The sequence below is a fragment of the Sarcophilus harrisii genome, chromosome 3 (genome assembly GCF_902635505.1).
Source record: "Sarcophilus harrisii chromosome 3, mSarHar1.11, whole genome shotgun sequence".
NCBI classification, from domain to species: Eukaryota; Metazoa; Chordata; class Mammalia; order Dasyuromorphia; family Dasyuridae; genus Sarcophilus; species Sarcophilus harrisii.
Window position 1 is genome coordinate 88,581,418 of NC_045428.1, and position 17,667 is coordinate 88,599,084.

Below are 17,667 nucleotides of genomic sequence, written 5' to 3' on the forward strand. Positions count from 1 at the left end.
GTTTCTGCGGTGACGTCATATTTAGTGTCAGCTCTGCCCCGCCCCTTCTCGGCGGATTTAAAAAAAAAACAACCATTTTTAAGAGAAAAAAACTGAACAAACCAAGTGTCTATAATATTGGCAATTCTACACCTCGTGTCTCTCAACTCTGTATTTTTTTAAAAATTACGTTTTATAACCAAATTAAAGGCCCAGTGTGGCGGGGACCCTTTCCAAGAAAAGACCCGTGTACACAACACAATGAAAGGAAAACTCCCGACGTGCCCCCCTCTCCCGACCTTTCCCTGACCCCAGCATGCCTTGCGCCTCCCAGAGGCACCTGGGAACTGTAGTCTCCCGGGGGCCGCCCCCGTCACCAGGACAGCAGCTGCAGCTTTCTCTGCCCGCTGCTGCCGAGAGCGCGGGGGAAGAGAAGGAGGAGGAGGAAGAAAAGGAGGTGGGGAAGGAGCGGGAGGAGGGAGAGGGACGCGAGCAGGAGAAACCTGCGCGTCCGGCTGGGGCGGCTCGGCGGGAGAGAGAGAGAGAGAGAGAGGAGACAGCGGCCAGGCTCGAGCAGGCGCTGCAGCCGGCGCGGCGCGGTGGCGGCAGCTGGCCTCGGAGCGAGGAGACAGCCCGCACAGCCGGCCCCAGCCCTAACCCCGGCCCCGGCCCGGCGCCCGCGCCTCCGCCACCGCCACCACGCAGTCCCGGGAAGAGCCTCCACGCCCCCGCCGCCTGCCCAACCCCCGGGGGGGAAGGCGGCCCAGGAAGATGGCCGGACCTTCGGTCTCGTCCTTCTTCTCCGGACCCGAGGAGCTGGAGGACACGGCCCACGCCCCGGCCCTGCTGGCCCAGCTCAAGTCTTTCTATGATGCCCGGCTGCTGTGCGATGTAACTATCGAGGTGGCGGCTCCCGGCGGGGGGCCTGGCGCGGGCCGGCTTTTCGCGTGCAATCGCAACGTGCTGGCAGCCGCGTGCCCCTACTTCAAGAGCATGTTCACGGGGGGTCTGTTCGAGAGCCAGCAGCCCCGCGTGACCATGCACGACGTGGACGCCGAGTCGCTGGCGCTGCTGCTGGACTACTGCTACACGGGCCGCGTGTCGGTGAGCGAGACCAACGTGCAGCGGCTCTACGCCGCCGCCGACATGCTGCAGCTGGAGTACGTGCGCGAGGCCTGCGCCGCCTTCCTCGCCCGCCGCCTGGACGTGGCCAACTGCGCCTCCATCCTCAAGTTCGCCGACGCCTTCGACCACCCGCAGCTGCGCGCCAAGGCTCTGGCCTTTGTGGCCCGTAACTTCTCCCAGCTCAGCGGGGCGCCTCGCCCCGGGGGGGAGGAGTCCCTGGCCGAGCTGAGCCTGGCCCAGCTGCAGGAGGTGCTGCGCCTGGACAGCCTGGACGTGGACAGCGAGCGCGTCGTGTGCGCCGTGGCCGTGCAGTGGCTGGAGGCCTCCCCGCTGGAGCGCGGCCCCAGCGCCCCCGACGTGCTCCGCTGCGTGCGCTGGCTCCACTTTGGGGACCGGGACAGGGCCTACCTGGAAGGCCTGCGCGCCAAGCCCTTCATCAAGCGCTACTGCCCCGGGCTCATCGAGGCCGCCCTGCGCACTCGCTATGGGGACGCGATGCTCAAGACCCCCCAGGCCGCCCTGCCGGCCCCCGGCGGCCCCGCCGGCCCCGCGGCGGAGAGCCCGGCCCGCAGGATAGGCATGATGGCCAAGGAGATGGTCATCTTCTTCGGCCACCCCAAGGACCCCTTCCTGTGTTACGACCCGTACTCGGGGGACATCTACACCATGCCGTCGCCTCTGACCAGCCTGGCCCACAGCAAGACCATCACTTCCTCCGCCGTCTGCGTGTCCCCGGACAACGACATCTACCTGGCCGCCCAGCCCAAGAAGCAGCTCTGGGTCTACAACCCCGCGCAGAACAGCTGGCAGCAGCTGGCCGACCGCCTGATGTGCAGAGAGGGCATGGACCTGGCCTACCTCAACGGCTACATTTACATCCTGGGAGGCCGCGACCCCGTGACCGGAGTGAAACTGAAGGAGGTGGAGTGCTACAGTATCCAGAGGAACCAGTGGGTTCTGGTGGCCCCCGTGCCGCACTCCTTCTATTCCTTTGAATTAATCATGGTCCACGACTATCTCTATGCTGTCAATAACAAACGGATGCTTTGCTACGACCCCAGCCGCAACCAGTGGCTCAACTGCGCCTCGCTCAAGCGCAGTGATTTCCAGGAGGCTTGCGTCTTCAACGAGGAGATCTACTGCATCTGCGACATCCCGGTCATGAAGGTCTACAACCCGGCCCGCGGCGAGTGGCGGCGCATCAGCAACATCCCCTTGGACGCGGACACCCACAACTACCAGATCGTGCGGCACGGGCAGAAGCTGCTGCTCATCACCTCCACCACCCCGCAGTGGAAGAAGAACAGGGTCACCGTGCACGAATACGAGCCCAGTGACGACCGCTGGATTAACATAGGGACTATGCTGGGACTTTTGCAGTATGACTCGGGCTTCATCTGCCTTTCTGCCCGGGTCTACCCCTCTTGTCTCGAGCCTGGACAGAGTTTCATCACGGAGGAAGACGATGTTCGCAGTGAATCCAGCGCCGACTGGGACTTAGAGGGACTCAGTGAACTGGACTCGGAGTCAGGAAGTTCCAGTTCCTTCTCAGAAGATGAAGTCTGGGTACAAGTGGCACCCAGAGGGAACGCATTTATGCAGCAGGGCTCATTTTAAAGATCTTGATTGGGGAAGAATAGTTTATTGGTATGGAATGTATTTTAGTAGTTCACCCACTCATCCACCCACCCACCATTTTTCTTTCCCTCTACCACCCAATTACAAAACAAGTTGAAACAGCTGATTTGGTTTAGTAGGGGACAGTGTTTGGAAATATTAATGTATTGTATTATTACAAGATTTAAGCATAAATATTTAAAAAGAAAACATTACAGATCAAAGAAATGCAACCTATTTACTAATTTACTGTGCTAAAGAAAGAAGTCCAGGGTTTACCTTTAATTGTAAAATGCTATGCAAAATAAGCTAGATGGTAAGATAACAAGGCTCTGTTTTCTCAGTATTTAATCATCCGCTGTGCTAACGGATTGATTTCATTTTTGTTAGTATGTTGATGCTTTGATAAGCCTGAAGAATTTAGCTTGCTATTCATTTTAAAACTGTGAATTGCCATAAGCATTGTAACATTTGAAAGACTAGATTGTGATTTGATATTAGGAACCTGGTGGAAATAGGATTGTTGGAAAGAATGTTTAAAGGTATACTTTTTCTTTCAGATAATGAAAATAGTGGATTATCCAAAGTACCAATGTAATTTTTTTTCTTATTATATTTTAAAGTAAAATGCATTATTTGAAATCTTAGATAAATTCCCAAAATGTAGGCTACAAAAAGGTGATTTTATTTGCCACAAAATTTAGAATAGACCTCTTAGTAGCCTAAAGAAAAAAATCAGGACTCCACTATTTGAAAAGCAATTTGAGGATCAGTTGTGAAATGTGAAAGTTTGTGAATTTGCCAAATGATACTTGCCTTCTTTAAAATGACATTCCTTTCCATTAATGTCAAGAAATCATTAAAAACCTTCCTAAACCAAAAATTAATTTGCCTTGTAAAACCTTGATATTTTGAACTATATGCTATACATATATATTATATATATATTCGAATCATAGCAACAACTTTTTCACAAGACAATAGTTAGGGTATTTTGAATTTTATTGCAGTGGTCATTCCTTGAATTACCATAAACCTTATATACTTCCCTAAGAAACTTTGGATATAAAATTCTGGTGATGGTTTTAGAAAGCTTTTCAGTGGAAGATGGATTGTTACTTTATGGTTAATGTCAGAATATTGAATGTGAAAGTGTGTATAAGCTAAGTATTTTATTGAATTTAGTAGTAATTGTGACTATTGACTATAACATCAAGTGCCAGCAAATATGAACATTTTAAAAAAAAAATGCTGTGTATAAGGCCTGTTTTCGTGTAGCATTGAGAAAAATACTCTTACCAGGTTTGTAAAAACACTATAAAAGTTCTTGATTATCAGCTAGGAGCTATTTTTCTATTAAAAGTTGACAATTTAAGAACACAAACTGGATGATGGAGTTTTTTTGGTTTTTTTTTTTTTTTTTGGACCCATGTTTTTCCTTTTAAGTATTTACTTGCAGACCTTAAAGGTTTAACCTCCAAAAGATTACATGTTTTGATTTTTTTTTTAGGGTATGTAGACCTGTTTTATGTTAATTCTGTGAACCATCCACCCTTTTTTTTATTCTTTTATTCTTCTGGAAAGAATAAGAGAAACCCCAAAAGATAGATTTCTTTCTGAATTGTAAGAGACTCCTTTTCTGAATAGACCTAAGTGTAGTTGCTACTTATATTCTAAAGGCTTTTCTGTAATTTAATTGAAAGAACATTTTAAGTAATATAAATTATACGTAGAATAAATGTTTTTTATATATAATTATCCTCTTTTCAAAATTACTGTAGAATTTTACATAGGGGGTCTTTGGTTACTCATTCTTATTTATGCAGTCTGCCAGAGGCAAGAACTCACTATAGACTTTTGCCTTGGTCATGGACCCCATCTGGGGCTCTTAACCATTCTTGCATCTTGGACCTCTTTAACAGTGTAATGAAACTTAAGACCTCTTTTTAAATGCATAAAAAAATCTATAGGATTGCAAAAAAAAACAAAAAAAAAAAAACAATTATATTAAAATAGAGTCAACAGAATAATTTTTTTTTAAAAACCACTTTAAAAACTTCTGCATCTTAAATGAAATTTGAAATCTTTACATCTTTATGAAAAGTCATTTTACAAGGGCTTATTTGAAAATAATCTGTAGTCAAAGGAGATTTTTGTTATAACAGTATAGCTACAGAAGACTTTCTGCAATTGTGCCTCACTCAGATCCAGTTCCCCTCTCAAGTCTTCTTCAAGAACTAAGGACAAACAAATAAGCTCTTATTTGTTAAGTCTGCCACTGAATTACAGGAAATGATTTTTCAACTGTGTAAGCATATTTTTGGCAAGAGATTTGCTTCCAGCCAGGTCTAGCCTTTTGTTTTGAATGTTGAAACAAAATTAAAATGGCAATATAATCAAAAGATAGTGATTATGACCAGAACTATGTGTACCCAACTTAAATAGTTATTTGCAAGGATAAATAAGCAATTGTATAAGCTTTTGGAGGAAAACCCTTTCAAAAATGGCAATACCCACCATTAAAAAAAAAAAATTTTTTTTAAATGAAACCCTTTATTTTTTAATGGAGTTCTGTGAGAAAAGCTTAAATCCATTTGCTTTCAAAATTCCCTTGAGATCAGCGATATTAACCTCATTTTATAGGAAAAATGGTTTGCCTAAAGACAATAAAGACTTAATAATAAAACTGTCTTTACAACCCAGGTTTCTTGATTGCCCGCCTAGTGTTCTGGTTGAAAACCTGCTTGCTTACTTAGTAATGAAACTGGCACTGGAGTTGGTTTGTTTTGGTTTTTGGTGACAAGAAAACATCCTTGGTCCAATTTCCAGGTGTCGGGATTAATGCTGACATCTTTCTACAAAGCTCTGATTTCTAAAGAATTGTGATTGACACCATTCCTTAATCCAGTGTTAATTGTCCTGTACACATAACAGTGTTTAATTTGAGGAACTAAAGAATTTAATTCCTAACTAACAAAAATATTCAACTTCAGTAGTAAAGTGCATTGATGTTGTCAAAGGAACGACAATGTAGATTCTACTCTGTATGAGGTCTTCTGTTTCAGCTGACCTGTTAAAGGGAAAAAAAGAAAAAGTTTGAGCCTGGGGGTGGTTCCATTCATGCAGAATTTGTTAACTCTTTTGTCCCTCTTATGTGATTTGGAGTTACTTATAGGACTTAGATTACCAACTTCAGTGAAAGATCTTTGCCAATTTGTCTAAGTACATTATTGTAATGGCTCTAGTTTTTCCTTTCAAGACAAATATTTTTATAAAATTCTTATAACACTTGGAAAGAAGGATGCTAGCCAACTAATGTCCCATCATGGGCCCGAAAGCTCCTATTTTTGTGGGTAATTATATCAAATTATGTTATCCATTAAATAGGAATATCAATCTTTAACTCAAAGCATTGTGTAAAGTTATATGTGAAATGTTTTTTTCCTAAAGAAAAAAGTGATTTTTACATGTATTAGAAAAAATAAAATACTATTTACATTAAGAAAAATACTTATCCCTTCATTCCTCCTTCCCTAGCAATTTTGACACTCACACTTTTAATCATTTTAAATTAACTTGGTCTATTAATTCAAAACAGCCAGAGGTTTGGTGAGACCAGACCAGAAATACTTAATGACAGCATCATTATTATGTAGCAAGTAATGAGTGAAAGCAATGTGGGCTGTTTATCTCAGATAAAACAATGACTAAGGGTAGACCTCGGTGCTTCTTTTTCTTCCAAAGAGATTACTGTATTTTTAAAAATATAATTTTTTGATCTTGAACAGCTATAAAATGCAGAACAACTATAAAAAGAATCTAAGCAAGAAACAATGACAGTTAAGAGTCTAAATTCTAAAGATTCTCTGCCTCAGAAGAAAATGAATACTCTTTTTGGTTGGCAAGGGAAAATCAAGTTCCCCATGAAGAGGAGAAGTGAGGAGGAAAGGAGATGAGGGAACAGGGAAGCGAAAATGGTCAAGAGCAGAAGAAAGAGGAGGAGTTAAGAACACAGATGATCTGTTCAACGCCAGTAAGAGACAAGTAATGATCAACTATGATAGACTTAGCTCTTCACAGCAACACAGTGATTTAAGACAATTCCAGTCGATTTGACATGGAAATGCCATCGACATCCAGAGAAAGAATAGAGACTGAATGCAGATCAAAGCAAATTATTTTCACATTTTTTCTTGTGCTTTTTTTTCCTTTTGTTCTGATTTTTCTTTCATAACATGACTAATATGGAAATATATTTTAAATGATTGTACATGGTTTAACCTATACCAGATAACTTGCTGTATTGGGGATGGGAGAACTAACAGAAGGAGGAGAAAAATTTGAAACTCAAAATCTTACAAAAATGAATGTTCAATATTATCTTTACATGAAATTGGAAAAAAATGTTATTAATGAAAAGAAAAAGGAAAAAAAAAGAAAGAAATAGGTGACCACAAGAAATAAAGGGGAAAGGCATCAGAACCAGAGTAGTTTTGCAGCCTAGTTTGGGTCCACGTAGGTAAAATTATTCAACTAGCACAGCAGGAGAATTTGCAGATGGATCTCAGGGAGATTTTGAGGTTGGATGGTAAAAAACAAATAATAAATTTATTTTTATTAGCCACTCACTAAAATTGAGCATTTCCTTCAATTATGAACTTTGGAAAAAAACATTTTGAGAAGGGGTCCAGTTTTATGGACAGGGGGTCCATGGCATCAATTTCTTTAAGTATATGTATCAATCCCAGGAGCACAACTGCTTCACATTCTGCTAGAGGTTAAAAGAAAGAAAAGAAACAAACATTTATTAAGAACCTACTCTGTGTTTTGTGCACATTTTACAAAAATTTCATTAAATTATCACAACTACTCTGGGATGCAGGTACTCTGATTATCATATTCATTTTAAGTTGTGAGGGATATTAATAACTGAGGAAGCTGTTTTGTTTACAGGACAAGTTACCATAGAACAGTGGGCAAACTTTTTTTTTAATTTATTTACAAAGCATATGCATGGGTAATTTTTCAACATTGACCCTTGCAAAGCCTTTTGTTCCAAATTTTCCCCTCCTTCCACCCCCACCCCTAACTGGCAGGTAGTCCAATACATGTTAAATATGTTGAAATACATGTTAGATCCAATATATGTATACATAGTATACTTATCTTGCTGCACAAGAAGAATCAGATCAAGAAGGAAGGAAAAGAAAAACAGAAAGAAAACAAAATGCAAGCAAATAACAGAGTGAGAATGCTATGTTGGAACAATGGACAAACTCAAGCATTATATAGAACAGTACTAAAATTTGCTAACAAAATAGCAGGATTATAGAAGTAGAGCCAGAAGATATTTTAAGAGCCAAGTTCAAACTCCTCCTTTTACAAATGACTCCTCCCAGATAATCCAGCTAATGCCTGGGGCAAAGTCTGAACCCAGTCGTCTGAACTTTCAGCTCAGTTTTCTACTATACCATGCTACCTCCTGCCTGTGAAACAATAAGAACTCTAGTAGTACAGGAAAGTTTAGCTTGCCTCAAAAGAAAAAAAATGCAGGAGGGGGTTGGAAAAGAGCACAGGAAAATTTTGGATTATCAGTACAATATTACTTCATCAACAGTGAATGACATAGTTCAGGAAGGACAACTGGTCAGTCAGTTAATAAATATTTATTAAGCACCTGCGATGTGCCAGCCATGGGCTAAAAGGAAATACAAAGAAAGGCAAGGAGCTCACACTCTCTTGGGGGTGAGAACATGCAAACCGACATGTACAAAAGAGCTCTCTATAAGATAAATATCTAGATCCAAGATCTTAGATCTAAGATATCTATAAGATAAATATGAGGTGATTATCAGAGGAAAGAGATCCGAATTAAGGTAGATATTTTTCCCTGCAGAAAATGGAATTGTAGCTGGTTAAATTCTTGACAGATTTTGAGTCAAAAAGATTGGAAAATGTGTGGCATTGTCCTTGGTGAAAAGATCAAAGCGTCCCTATCTCAGATCCAAAGCTAATTGAAAAAGCAGATTTGATTTTTTTCAACCAAATATAATTTACTAAAATAAATTTTTTAAAACAAATATAATTTACTAAACTATTTTTCTGAAAGGCGACTTTGTGGCTTAGGAGAAAAAACTGAATTAGAAAGCCAAATTTTTTAATTTAAAATTTTTTTAAAAAGTTATTCAGCACTTACTACAATGCTTCATTCTGGGGGCATAAATTCTAGCAAGCAAGAAAATCCCTGCTTTTGCAAGGGTGAATGTTGAAAGCTATGCATATGTTTTGAAAATAAAATGTTAAAAAAAGAAAAGAAAAAATTCCTAACCCCAAGAAAATAACTTTCTAAACTAGAAGAGGAAAAAAAGCTTTAGGAAGGAGGGAGAGGTTAGATACTTTGCTTCAAGAATTTTACTGGGCTGTGGAAATGTGGCCTTCTCTGGTGCCCAGTGAAGAGGGAGGGAAGGAGACAGTTTGGAATTTAAATTGTAACGATTACAAAAAAGAATGCTACTGGGAAGGAAAGAGATCTTGTGAGGAGGACGGGAGAGAGACTGTAGAATGATGTGATCTAGAATCTATGATAGAATTTTTTTTGATCATATTCTAGAACTGGAGACAAAGCAAACCACGAGTCTGTAAAATAGTTTTGTGACTTTTTCAGATAATTTATTTACAATGAATAAAAAGTTTTTAAAGGCAGTGATGAGATCATGGGTCACTAAGTGGGGGTTGGCAGAGAAAGCCTGAAGTATAGATAAGATTATTCCTTGAGGCAAGCAGCAAAGGGCATTTTGGGGAGGGTCAGCTCAATCTCATGAATGTCTTATGGCACCCCACCTAACTGTACCTAGTCAGAAAGCCAAGTTATGTCAGACCTCTGAGGTTAAATTTCCCCTATAAATCTGCCCATGGACCACACCATCTTTGTTGAATCCCTTTGAGGTCAGCCCACCACAGCATTCTCCATTGTGATGTCTTTCTTCCCATCCCCTCTCCCATGTCTCATAATGGCCTTTCTCCTTCTCCCATCCCTCCCTCTCATCTCATGGTATCTTCCTCATTATAGTTAATTTTTTTTAAGGTGCTAAATTCCTCTATGATGGAATACTCCCATGTCATGGCATGTTCCCTTTCTCCTGGTTAATTGTGAATTCTACAGGGAAGCTTGTCTTTTCAATTGTTAATTCTTAAAAACCATATTCCTTGCTAATTATAGGCTTTCCCAAATTTATTTTATATTTACCTCTTCTGATACCTATTTTATCTCTTCATTTTGTCTGTAAAACTCTTATCATAAATAAAGTTACCTTTTCACGAAGAGACAGACCATTGTGAATTTGTCATATGATTAAACCCCAACTTTTGGTGCCATTTGCTCTGCTCAGTCTCATTTGGTGTCCACATCAATCTCATCATTTGGTGCTGAACCTCAAACACATCAGCAGGTTAGTAGGTGGGTTGCAACAGATCCTTCCTGAGAAAGTCAAAAGAAATAAAATACATTCCAGTTTGGACAGATGAATTATGACACTTCTTACTATGTGCTAATATCGGAGGATTACATAAATTAAATCCAAAACAATAATTAAAAGTGAACTTCTTACAGAGCACATGGCTTAGGCATAAATTAGGTTTTTCCTAATTTTTTTCATCATGATTTTGTATCTGTAGTGAAAGAAACAAAAAATGAATCCATAAAACTATGGTCATTATTTTTTTCAAGAGACCCATCCCTCTTCCTAATTTCATGATTATAACAGAGGATGTCACTAACCTCTTAGTTACCTAAGTGTTACTTCTCACTCTCCTTAAATAACTTCCTTCTTTCTTTCTTTTTTTTTTTTTTTTGCTGAGTTAGTTAAGTGACTTGCCCAGGGTCACACAGCTATTAAGTGTTAAATATCTGAGGTCAAATTTGAACTCAGGTCCTTTTGACTTCAGGGCTGGTGCTTTATCCACTACACCAACTAGCTGCTCCCCTTCTTTCCTTTTTAAATTTTTTTTTCTTTTCCCCAAAAATATTTTTTGGGGGGAGATTATACATACATTCATTTTTTTCTCCTTTTTTGTCTGGTTTTTCTTGTATGTGACAGATATGGTAATATGTATAAAAGGTTTGTACATGTTTAATTTATATCAGATTGCTTGCTGTCTTGGGAAGAAGAGAGAAGAAGGAAAGGAGAAAAAATTGGAACACAAAATCTTACCAAAATTAATGTTGGAAACTTGCTTTATATGTATTTGGAAAAATAAAATACTATATAGGAAAAAAATTTTGTTATTCTTTTACATTTTGTTGGATTGTTTAATCAATTCACATTTAAGATTATGGGAATTAGGTTTGTATTTTCTTCTATTTGTTTTCACTATTGTGATTTTTATTTGTTCTTTCCCTTTTCTTTGGCAATTGCAATAGACTTGTTATGGAAAGTGACATCCACATCCAGAGAGAGAACTATGAAGATGGTATTATTTGTTTGCCTTTTTTTTTCTTTCTCAGGATTTTTTCCCCTTTGGATCAGAATTTTCTTATGCAGCATGATGAATATGGAAATTTGTTTAGAAGAACTACACATATTGAACCTATAACAGTTTGTTTGCTGTCAAGGTGGGGGTGGAAAAGATGGAGAAAAAATTGGAACACAAGGTTTTGCAAAGGTAAATGTTTAAAATTATCTTTGAATTTATTTGGAGAAACAAAATACTATTAATGTTTTTAATAGCATTGTCTCTTAATTTATTTTAAATTAATCTATTTAAAACAATCCTATTCCCAACAACTCTTTCCCCCTCAACTTCAATCCCTTTGTTCCCATTTGCTATTCCTTTCTTTAGTTTTGCTTAACTTAATAGTTTCTTTTTATTTCTTCCTTTTATCAAATTATCTAATTTTCTTTCTTTTTTTTTTTTTTCTGTCTCATTTAAGGAATCAAGTAAAATTCCCTTTCCTTTTATCCCCTTTTACCTAGGTATTTGGAGAGGGGAGAAAGATGAGGTTCAAAGCTTAGGTCAGTACTTACACAGCTATAGTTTTTCAAATTCCATAACTCTCCACCCTCCCCCCCTGTCCCCCCAATCTCCCCTTCCCTTCTCCCCCCTTGTTAGCTATTTGCCCTGGTACTTACCCTGATTTCCTAACTGAAGAGTAAGTCTCCTTCACTGATCACATCATCACACCTTCCTTCCAAATCTCCCCCTCTAATTATATTTTACAATGTGTTTCTCATTCTAAGTCTTCACCTCGGAATACCTTTTACAATGTATTTCTATGTGTTTCCATATTTTAAATCCCCACCCCTGAGTATATTCTCTCTCATTTTCAAGTCTAAATCCTGAGCTCCTGATGACATTTTCCTTTTATTAGTTTTATTTCCTTGTTCCACAACCCAGCCTCCATTTCTTAGGCTTTAACCGCCTTTCTAATTTAAGTTTCATCTCTCTGCATCTTTCCAATTTAATTTTCGTAACTCTGTGGAAACAAAACCTCATCCAATTTTCACATCACACATTTAGAATTAGATATCTAACAGGTATCTCAGATTCAGTGATCATCATCTTCTCCAGAAAGATAAAATCAATTATGAGATTGACACACCCTCCCTGTGATTGGAGAAGGTAGAAGATGGATACTTGAGAACTCTTCCCAGATCTTCTGTTTAGGAAAGATTCCAGAGCTGATGTTTCAACATTTCCCACAGAATCACAAGTCTTCATCACGCATCCATAGATGTCCTTGTTGAGGTTCAGAAAGGAGACCCCAACAGACTGGGGTCGCAGACCAATGTTGTGATGTATCTCAAAAGAATTTGCAGGCTTGAACCCATCTCCAAATCAAGGGGGAAAAAATATTGTAATTGTAATGCCAATTGAAGCAGGCTAAGTTCCAAAAGGATTTAGCAAAGACCCAAGAGAAAGAAAGAAAGAAAGAAATTTATAGGACAAAGTTAGAGAGACCAGAGCTTCATGTTACTTATATTTGTTAATTTTATGGCTTATAAGTAAGTTTGAAGGGTGGTTTATTCACCATTGTCTCAGGAATTTGGTTGTTACTGACCAAGAGATTATCTACCTAATAGTCAGTAATGTTTGTAGGACTATTTTAAGGCTAGAAGAGTTTTAGAATCATTGACAGACAGATTGTTAGAAAAATAGCACTCTAAGGTCAGGGGACATTAAGATCATTGCTATATTTCCCTTATAAGCTGTACCAGCTTCACCTTCACTCTTCCCCCATTGCCTTTTCAGCTTCTTTTTTTCAGTATTGTCTTTCCCCATTAGATTGTGAGCTCTGTGGGATCATGAAATTTATATATATAGCTTTTTATTTTTTCAAATACATGCAAAGGTAGTTTTAAACATTCAGCTTTGCAAAATCTTGTGTTCCAAGTTTTCCACCCTCCCTCCCCCTTCCCTAAGACAGCAAGTAATATAATATGGGTTAAACATGTGCAATTCTTCTAAATATATTTCTATATTTGTCAAGATGAAAAGAAAAAAAAAGAAAGAAAAAACCAAACACCACCAACAAAAAGAGATGAAAATACTATTCTTTGATCCCTGTTCAGTCTAGCTTCCATTTCTTAGCTTTCAATTTTATATTTCTAATTTAAGAATCTCTGTATTTCTTTAATTTAATTTTTGTGTCTCTCTGAAACTAAACCCCCATCCAATTCTCACAACTATGCTATATGGCCTTTCACATCTTCATTTAAAACAAACAAAAAATCTTTAATATGGATTTTTTTTCAGAAGTTTCTCAACACGATCCACATTTACACCATATAATGGAAAGAAAAAATATTCTTACAGACAAGATTTGGATTCACTCTAGCACAAGTAGGAACAAATAGGAACAAATCATTTAATATCTCTGAAACCTTAGTTTCCACAAACACAAAATGAGAGTAAAAGCTCTTTCAATTTCTTAAATAGATGTGCATTGTAAACCTTAAAACATTATAGTGTCCCCATCATTCTCATCCTTATTAATATTGGAGCTTGTGGAGTTTTTCTCAGGCCAAAATACAGCATCAAAGCAAAGGGGTTTTGTTCCAGCAGGACACACATAACAAAAGCAGGAATTTGGCAACATGAGTGGATATTGCCTCCTTAGCTTACCTTTTGTTCTGGCTTAATTTCATGTACATGCAAGGCCGAAAGAATTATAGAATGTTTGACCCTAAATTAAGTAGTCATAAAAAACCACTGTCTCATTCATCCATTCACTTATTTATTCTAGAACTGATGTCTTTATCCTGGACATAAAAGTTGAAAAGATACAACTTAAGCTCTTCCTGGATTTTGTTATTTGGATGCCGTGACTTTTATAAAGAAATGGCAGTTTTTCCAGCAGAATTCTCCACAGAATTCTCTTTTTCTTCTGTTCTCAGCATCCATCAAGAGACTCGACAGATCAGGAGCAGGCTCAGAGAGGCTCAGATATCGCCAGGTACTTACACATATTCCCTACATTTGTGACCATCAACTCAAAGCCCATTTGTATGAGACTTTCCTCATTCAGTGATGACTAGTTACTGAGTGCTCCATGGACGGGAGAGTTGGGGTTGATCAGAGCTTGAGAGGAGAAATTTTGGTCCACTCTCCTATAACTCTGAGGGAGGAGACAGACAGTTCTAGATTCTTTTCCAGGAAAGATTCTTAAAAGGAGAGAAAAACTCTGAGAAGAAACCAATATGGAAAGGAACTGATATTTAAATCACACTTTTGTCCCCAGTTAGAGATTTTAGGGACTTTCTCCTTGCCTAAGATTTGGGTCACTCTCTAGGTTGAGTTGAGATATCTTGCTCCCGGGAGAACTCATTCACTCTCTATATTGTCTAGTTTATTCTTATATCTATACCTTTTCTGCTTTCTCTTTACTAAAAGTTTGGATAAATGATTTTTGTATTTATTACTTGTGTTCAATCACGCTTTTGTCCCCAGTTAGAGATTTTAGGGAATTTCTCCTTGCCTAAGATTTGGGTCATTCTCTAGGTTGAACTGAGATGTTTTATTCCAGTAAAACTCATTCACTCTGTATAATGTCTAGTATATTCTCATCTCTGTACCTTCTCTGATTTCTGTTTGCTAAAAGTTTGGATAAATGATTTTTACTATTTATTACTTGTGTTCATTATGAAGCTATCATTTTTGTGGGAAGGGAATCAAGATTTGTGTTTAGCTCAGGGGCACTCCTTTACCATTAAGGAGAATACCAGCGGGAGTGTCACTTGAACCTAAAAAGTATTTTCCCTAGACATAATATTAAGAGAGACAGATAGATATAACTCCAGCCCAGTGCCTTTTCTCTAAGGAGAAAAGAATGGCTAGTCTTTGGCTCCAATCTCTTGCCTTCCTTTTTGTCAGAATACAACTCTCCCTTAGAATAAAGTGAGTGGCTGGGAAGATTTTTGATGTGAGCTTATTCTCTTCCCTTGTCAGGAAGAAGCCCAATCTATTGTTTATCAGGCATAACCAAGTCCTAGACTATCCTGTTTGTATAAAGTGATTTGTAAGGATGGAACTTTTTATCAACCTCCATTGTCTATCCCTCACACTTTTGCTATTTTGTAAACGATTTTTGAGATATTGATTAACATATTTTTTTAGACAGGTCTGGGACCTGGTCTGCCAGGTGCATTCCATTTGGCTCCTTTTTGATCCCATCCTCTGAGTTACCTGGCACTTCCTTTCCTCCCCTGAGAAACCCCAAGGCTGTATTTCCCCTATAAAAGATGTGCCCATGATGAAGATTTTTGCAAAGTCCTTTTTAGGACTAAGACCACTATGAGGTACTCTCTCTCCTGCTCAATAGTGCCTTTATTTTAATGGTGTTTTTCTCCTTACCATAGCAAACTCTGGTTAGTCTGCTAAAATCCTTTATGGATCAAACTTACCAGTGAATGTCATATTCTCACTTCATGACATTCTTTTAATGTATTCTTAAACTCCTTTCCTTTTTTTTTTTTAAAGTAATGTATTGATTTATTTAGAAAGCATATGCATGAGTAATTTTTCCAACACTGATCCTTGCAAAACCTTTTGTTCCAAATTTTCTCCTCCTTTCCCCCATCCCTCCTCTAGCTGGCAGGTAATCCAATATATGTTACATATGTTGAAATATGTTGAATCCAATATATGTATACATATTTATACTGTTATCTTGTTGCACAAGAAAAATCGGATCAAGAAGGAAGGGAAAGAAAAACTGAGAAAGAAAACAAAATGCAAGCAAATAACTACAGAGAGAGTGAGAACGCTATGTTGTGGTCCACACTCTGTTCACACGGTTCTCTCTCTGGGTATAGATGGCTCTCTTCATCACTGAACTAGTAGAACTGGTTAGAATCATCTCATTGTTGAAGAGAGCCACGTCCATCAGAACCGATCATCAGATAGTATTGTTGTTGCCATGTATAATGATCTCCTGGCCCTACTTGTTTCACTCAGCATCAGTTCATGTAAGTCTCTCCAGGCCTCTCTCTATTCATCCTGCTGGTCATTTCTTATAGAACAATAATATTCCATAACATTCATATACCACACAACCATTCTCCAATTGATGGGCATCCATTCATTTTCCAGCTTCTAGCCACTACAAACAGGGCTGCCACAAACATTCGTGCACATACAGGTCCCTTTCTCTTCTCTATCTCTTTGGGATATAAGCCCAGTAGTAACACTGCTGGATCAAAGGGTATGCACAGTTTGATAACTTTTTGAGCATAGTTCCAAACTTCTCTCCAGAAAGGTTGGATTTGTTCACAACTCCACCAACAATGAATCAATGTCCCAGTTTTCCCGCATCCCCTTCAACATTCGTCATTATCTTTTCCTGTCATCTCAGCTAATCTGACAGGTGTGTAGTGGTATCTCAGAGTTGTCTTACTTTGCATTTCTCTGATCAATAGTGATTTGGTGCACATTTTTATGTGACTACATATAGTTTTAATTTCTTCATCTGAAAATTGTTCATATCCTTTGACCATTTATCAATTAAAGAATGGCTTGAACTATTATACATTTGAGTCAGTTCTCTATATATTTTAGAAATGAGGCCTTCATTAGATCCTTTGGATGTAAAAATGTTCTCCCAGTTTATTGCTTCCCTTCCAATCTTGTCTGCGTTAATTTTGTTTGTACAAAACATTTTTAACTTAACATAATCAAAATTATCTATTTTGTGATCAATAATGGTTCTTCTTTGGTCACAAATTCGTTCCTCCCCCACAAATCTAAGAGATAAGCTATCCTATGTTCTTCTAATTTATTTATAATCTCATTCTTTATGTCTAGATCATGAACCCATTTTGACCTTATCTTGGTATATAGTGTTAGGTGTGGGTCAATGCCTATAAACTCCTTTCCTTGATAGTGATAATCCTATTGCTCTCCCAAAATCTGCTTAATGTTTGCCATTCCTAGTGCCTATTTTACCTTTTTATTTTGTCTGTAACTTCCTAAATAAATCTATCTTTTGGCAAAGAGAATGGCCAGTGTGAATTTGTCACATTTTTATTTCGAGCTAGGAAGTGCAAGCTACCCCAACCTCATCAATATCTATTCATCCCTCTCTGGCAACCTAGATAGACTCAGACATAAGCACATATACACTCTATGAGCAAAACACAAAACTTCTGAAATGAAGTTGATTGATATTGTGGATGGATATCTGTAACTATTTATTAAATATCATTATAATAAGTACCTAGGAGCTAACTGTAGCAGTAACTTTAGCTAATTAACTATGAAAACTATGATGTGAAATAAGAATCCTAACGTGTAATCTCTTGGAGTACAATAATTGAAATTAAATGCTTATTTAATTTAATTTAATTAAAATAAGGTACACCATATTTTTTAAAAAAATGTCTAAGTCATGCTTGGGTTATTTTGGTTGAAATACTAAATAAAGTAATACGGAAAAAAGCAGGACAAACCATT

At 38.7% G+C, this 17,667-nt stretch overlaps 1 protein-coding gene across 1 annotated transcript; it reads left to right on the top strand.

The window, feature by feature from the left end:
- Positions 1–295: 295 nt before the first annotated feature.
- Positions 296–5,276, top strand: KBTBD7 (kelch repeat and BTB domain containing 7). The gene is made up of 2 exons (XM_031961191.1): positions 296–398; positions 635–5,276. Exons 1-2 carry the CDS (start codon positions 296–298, stop codon positions 2,719–2,721), a joined length of 2,190 nt encoding a protein of 729 aa, XP_031817051.1. The 3' UTR covers positions 2,722–5,276.
- The last annotated feature ends 12,391 nt before the right edge of the window (positions 5,277–17,667 follow it).

Coding starts and splice junctions, on each gene's coding strand:
- KBTBD7 (XM_031961191.1), top strand. CDS start 296: ATGCCTTGCGCCTCCCAGAGGCACCTGGGAACTGTAGTCTCCCGGGGG. Junction 399..634: donor TCTGCCCGCTGCTGCCGAGA/GCGCGGGGGAAG, acceptor GGCCCCAGCCCT/AACCCCGGCCCCGGCCCGGC.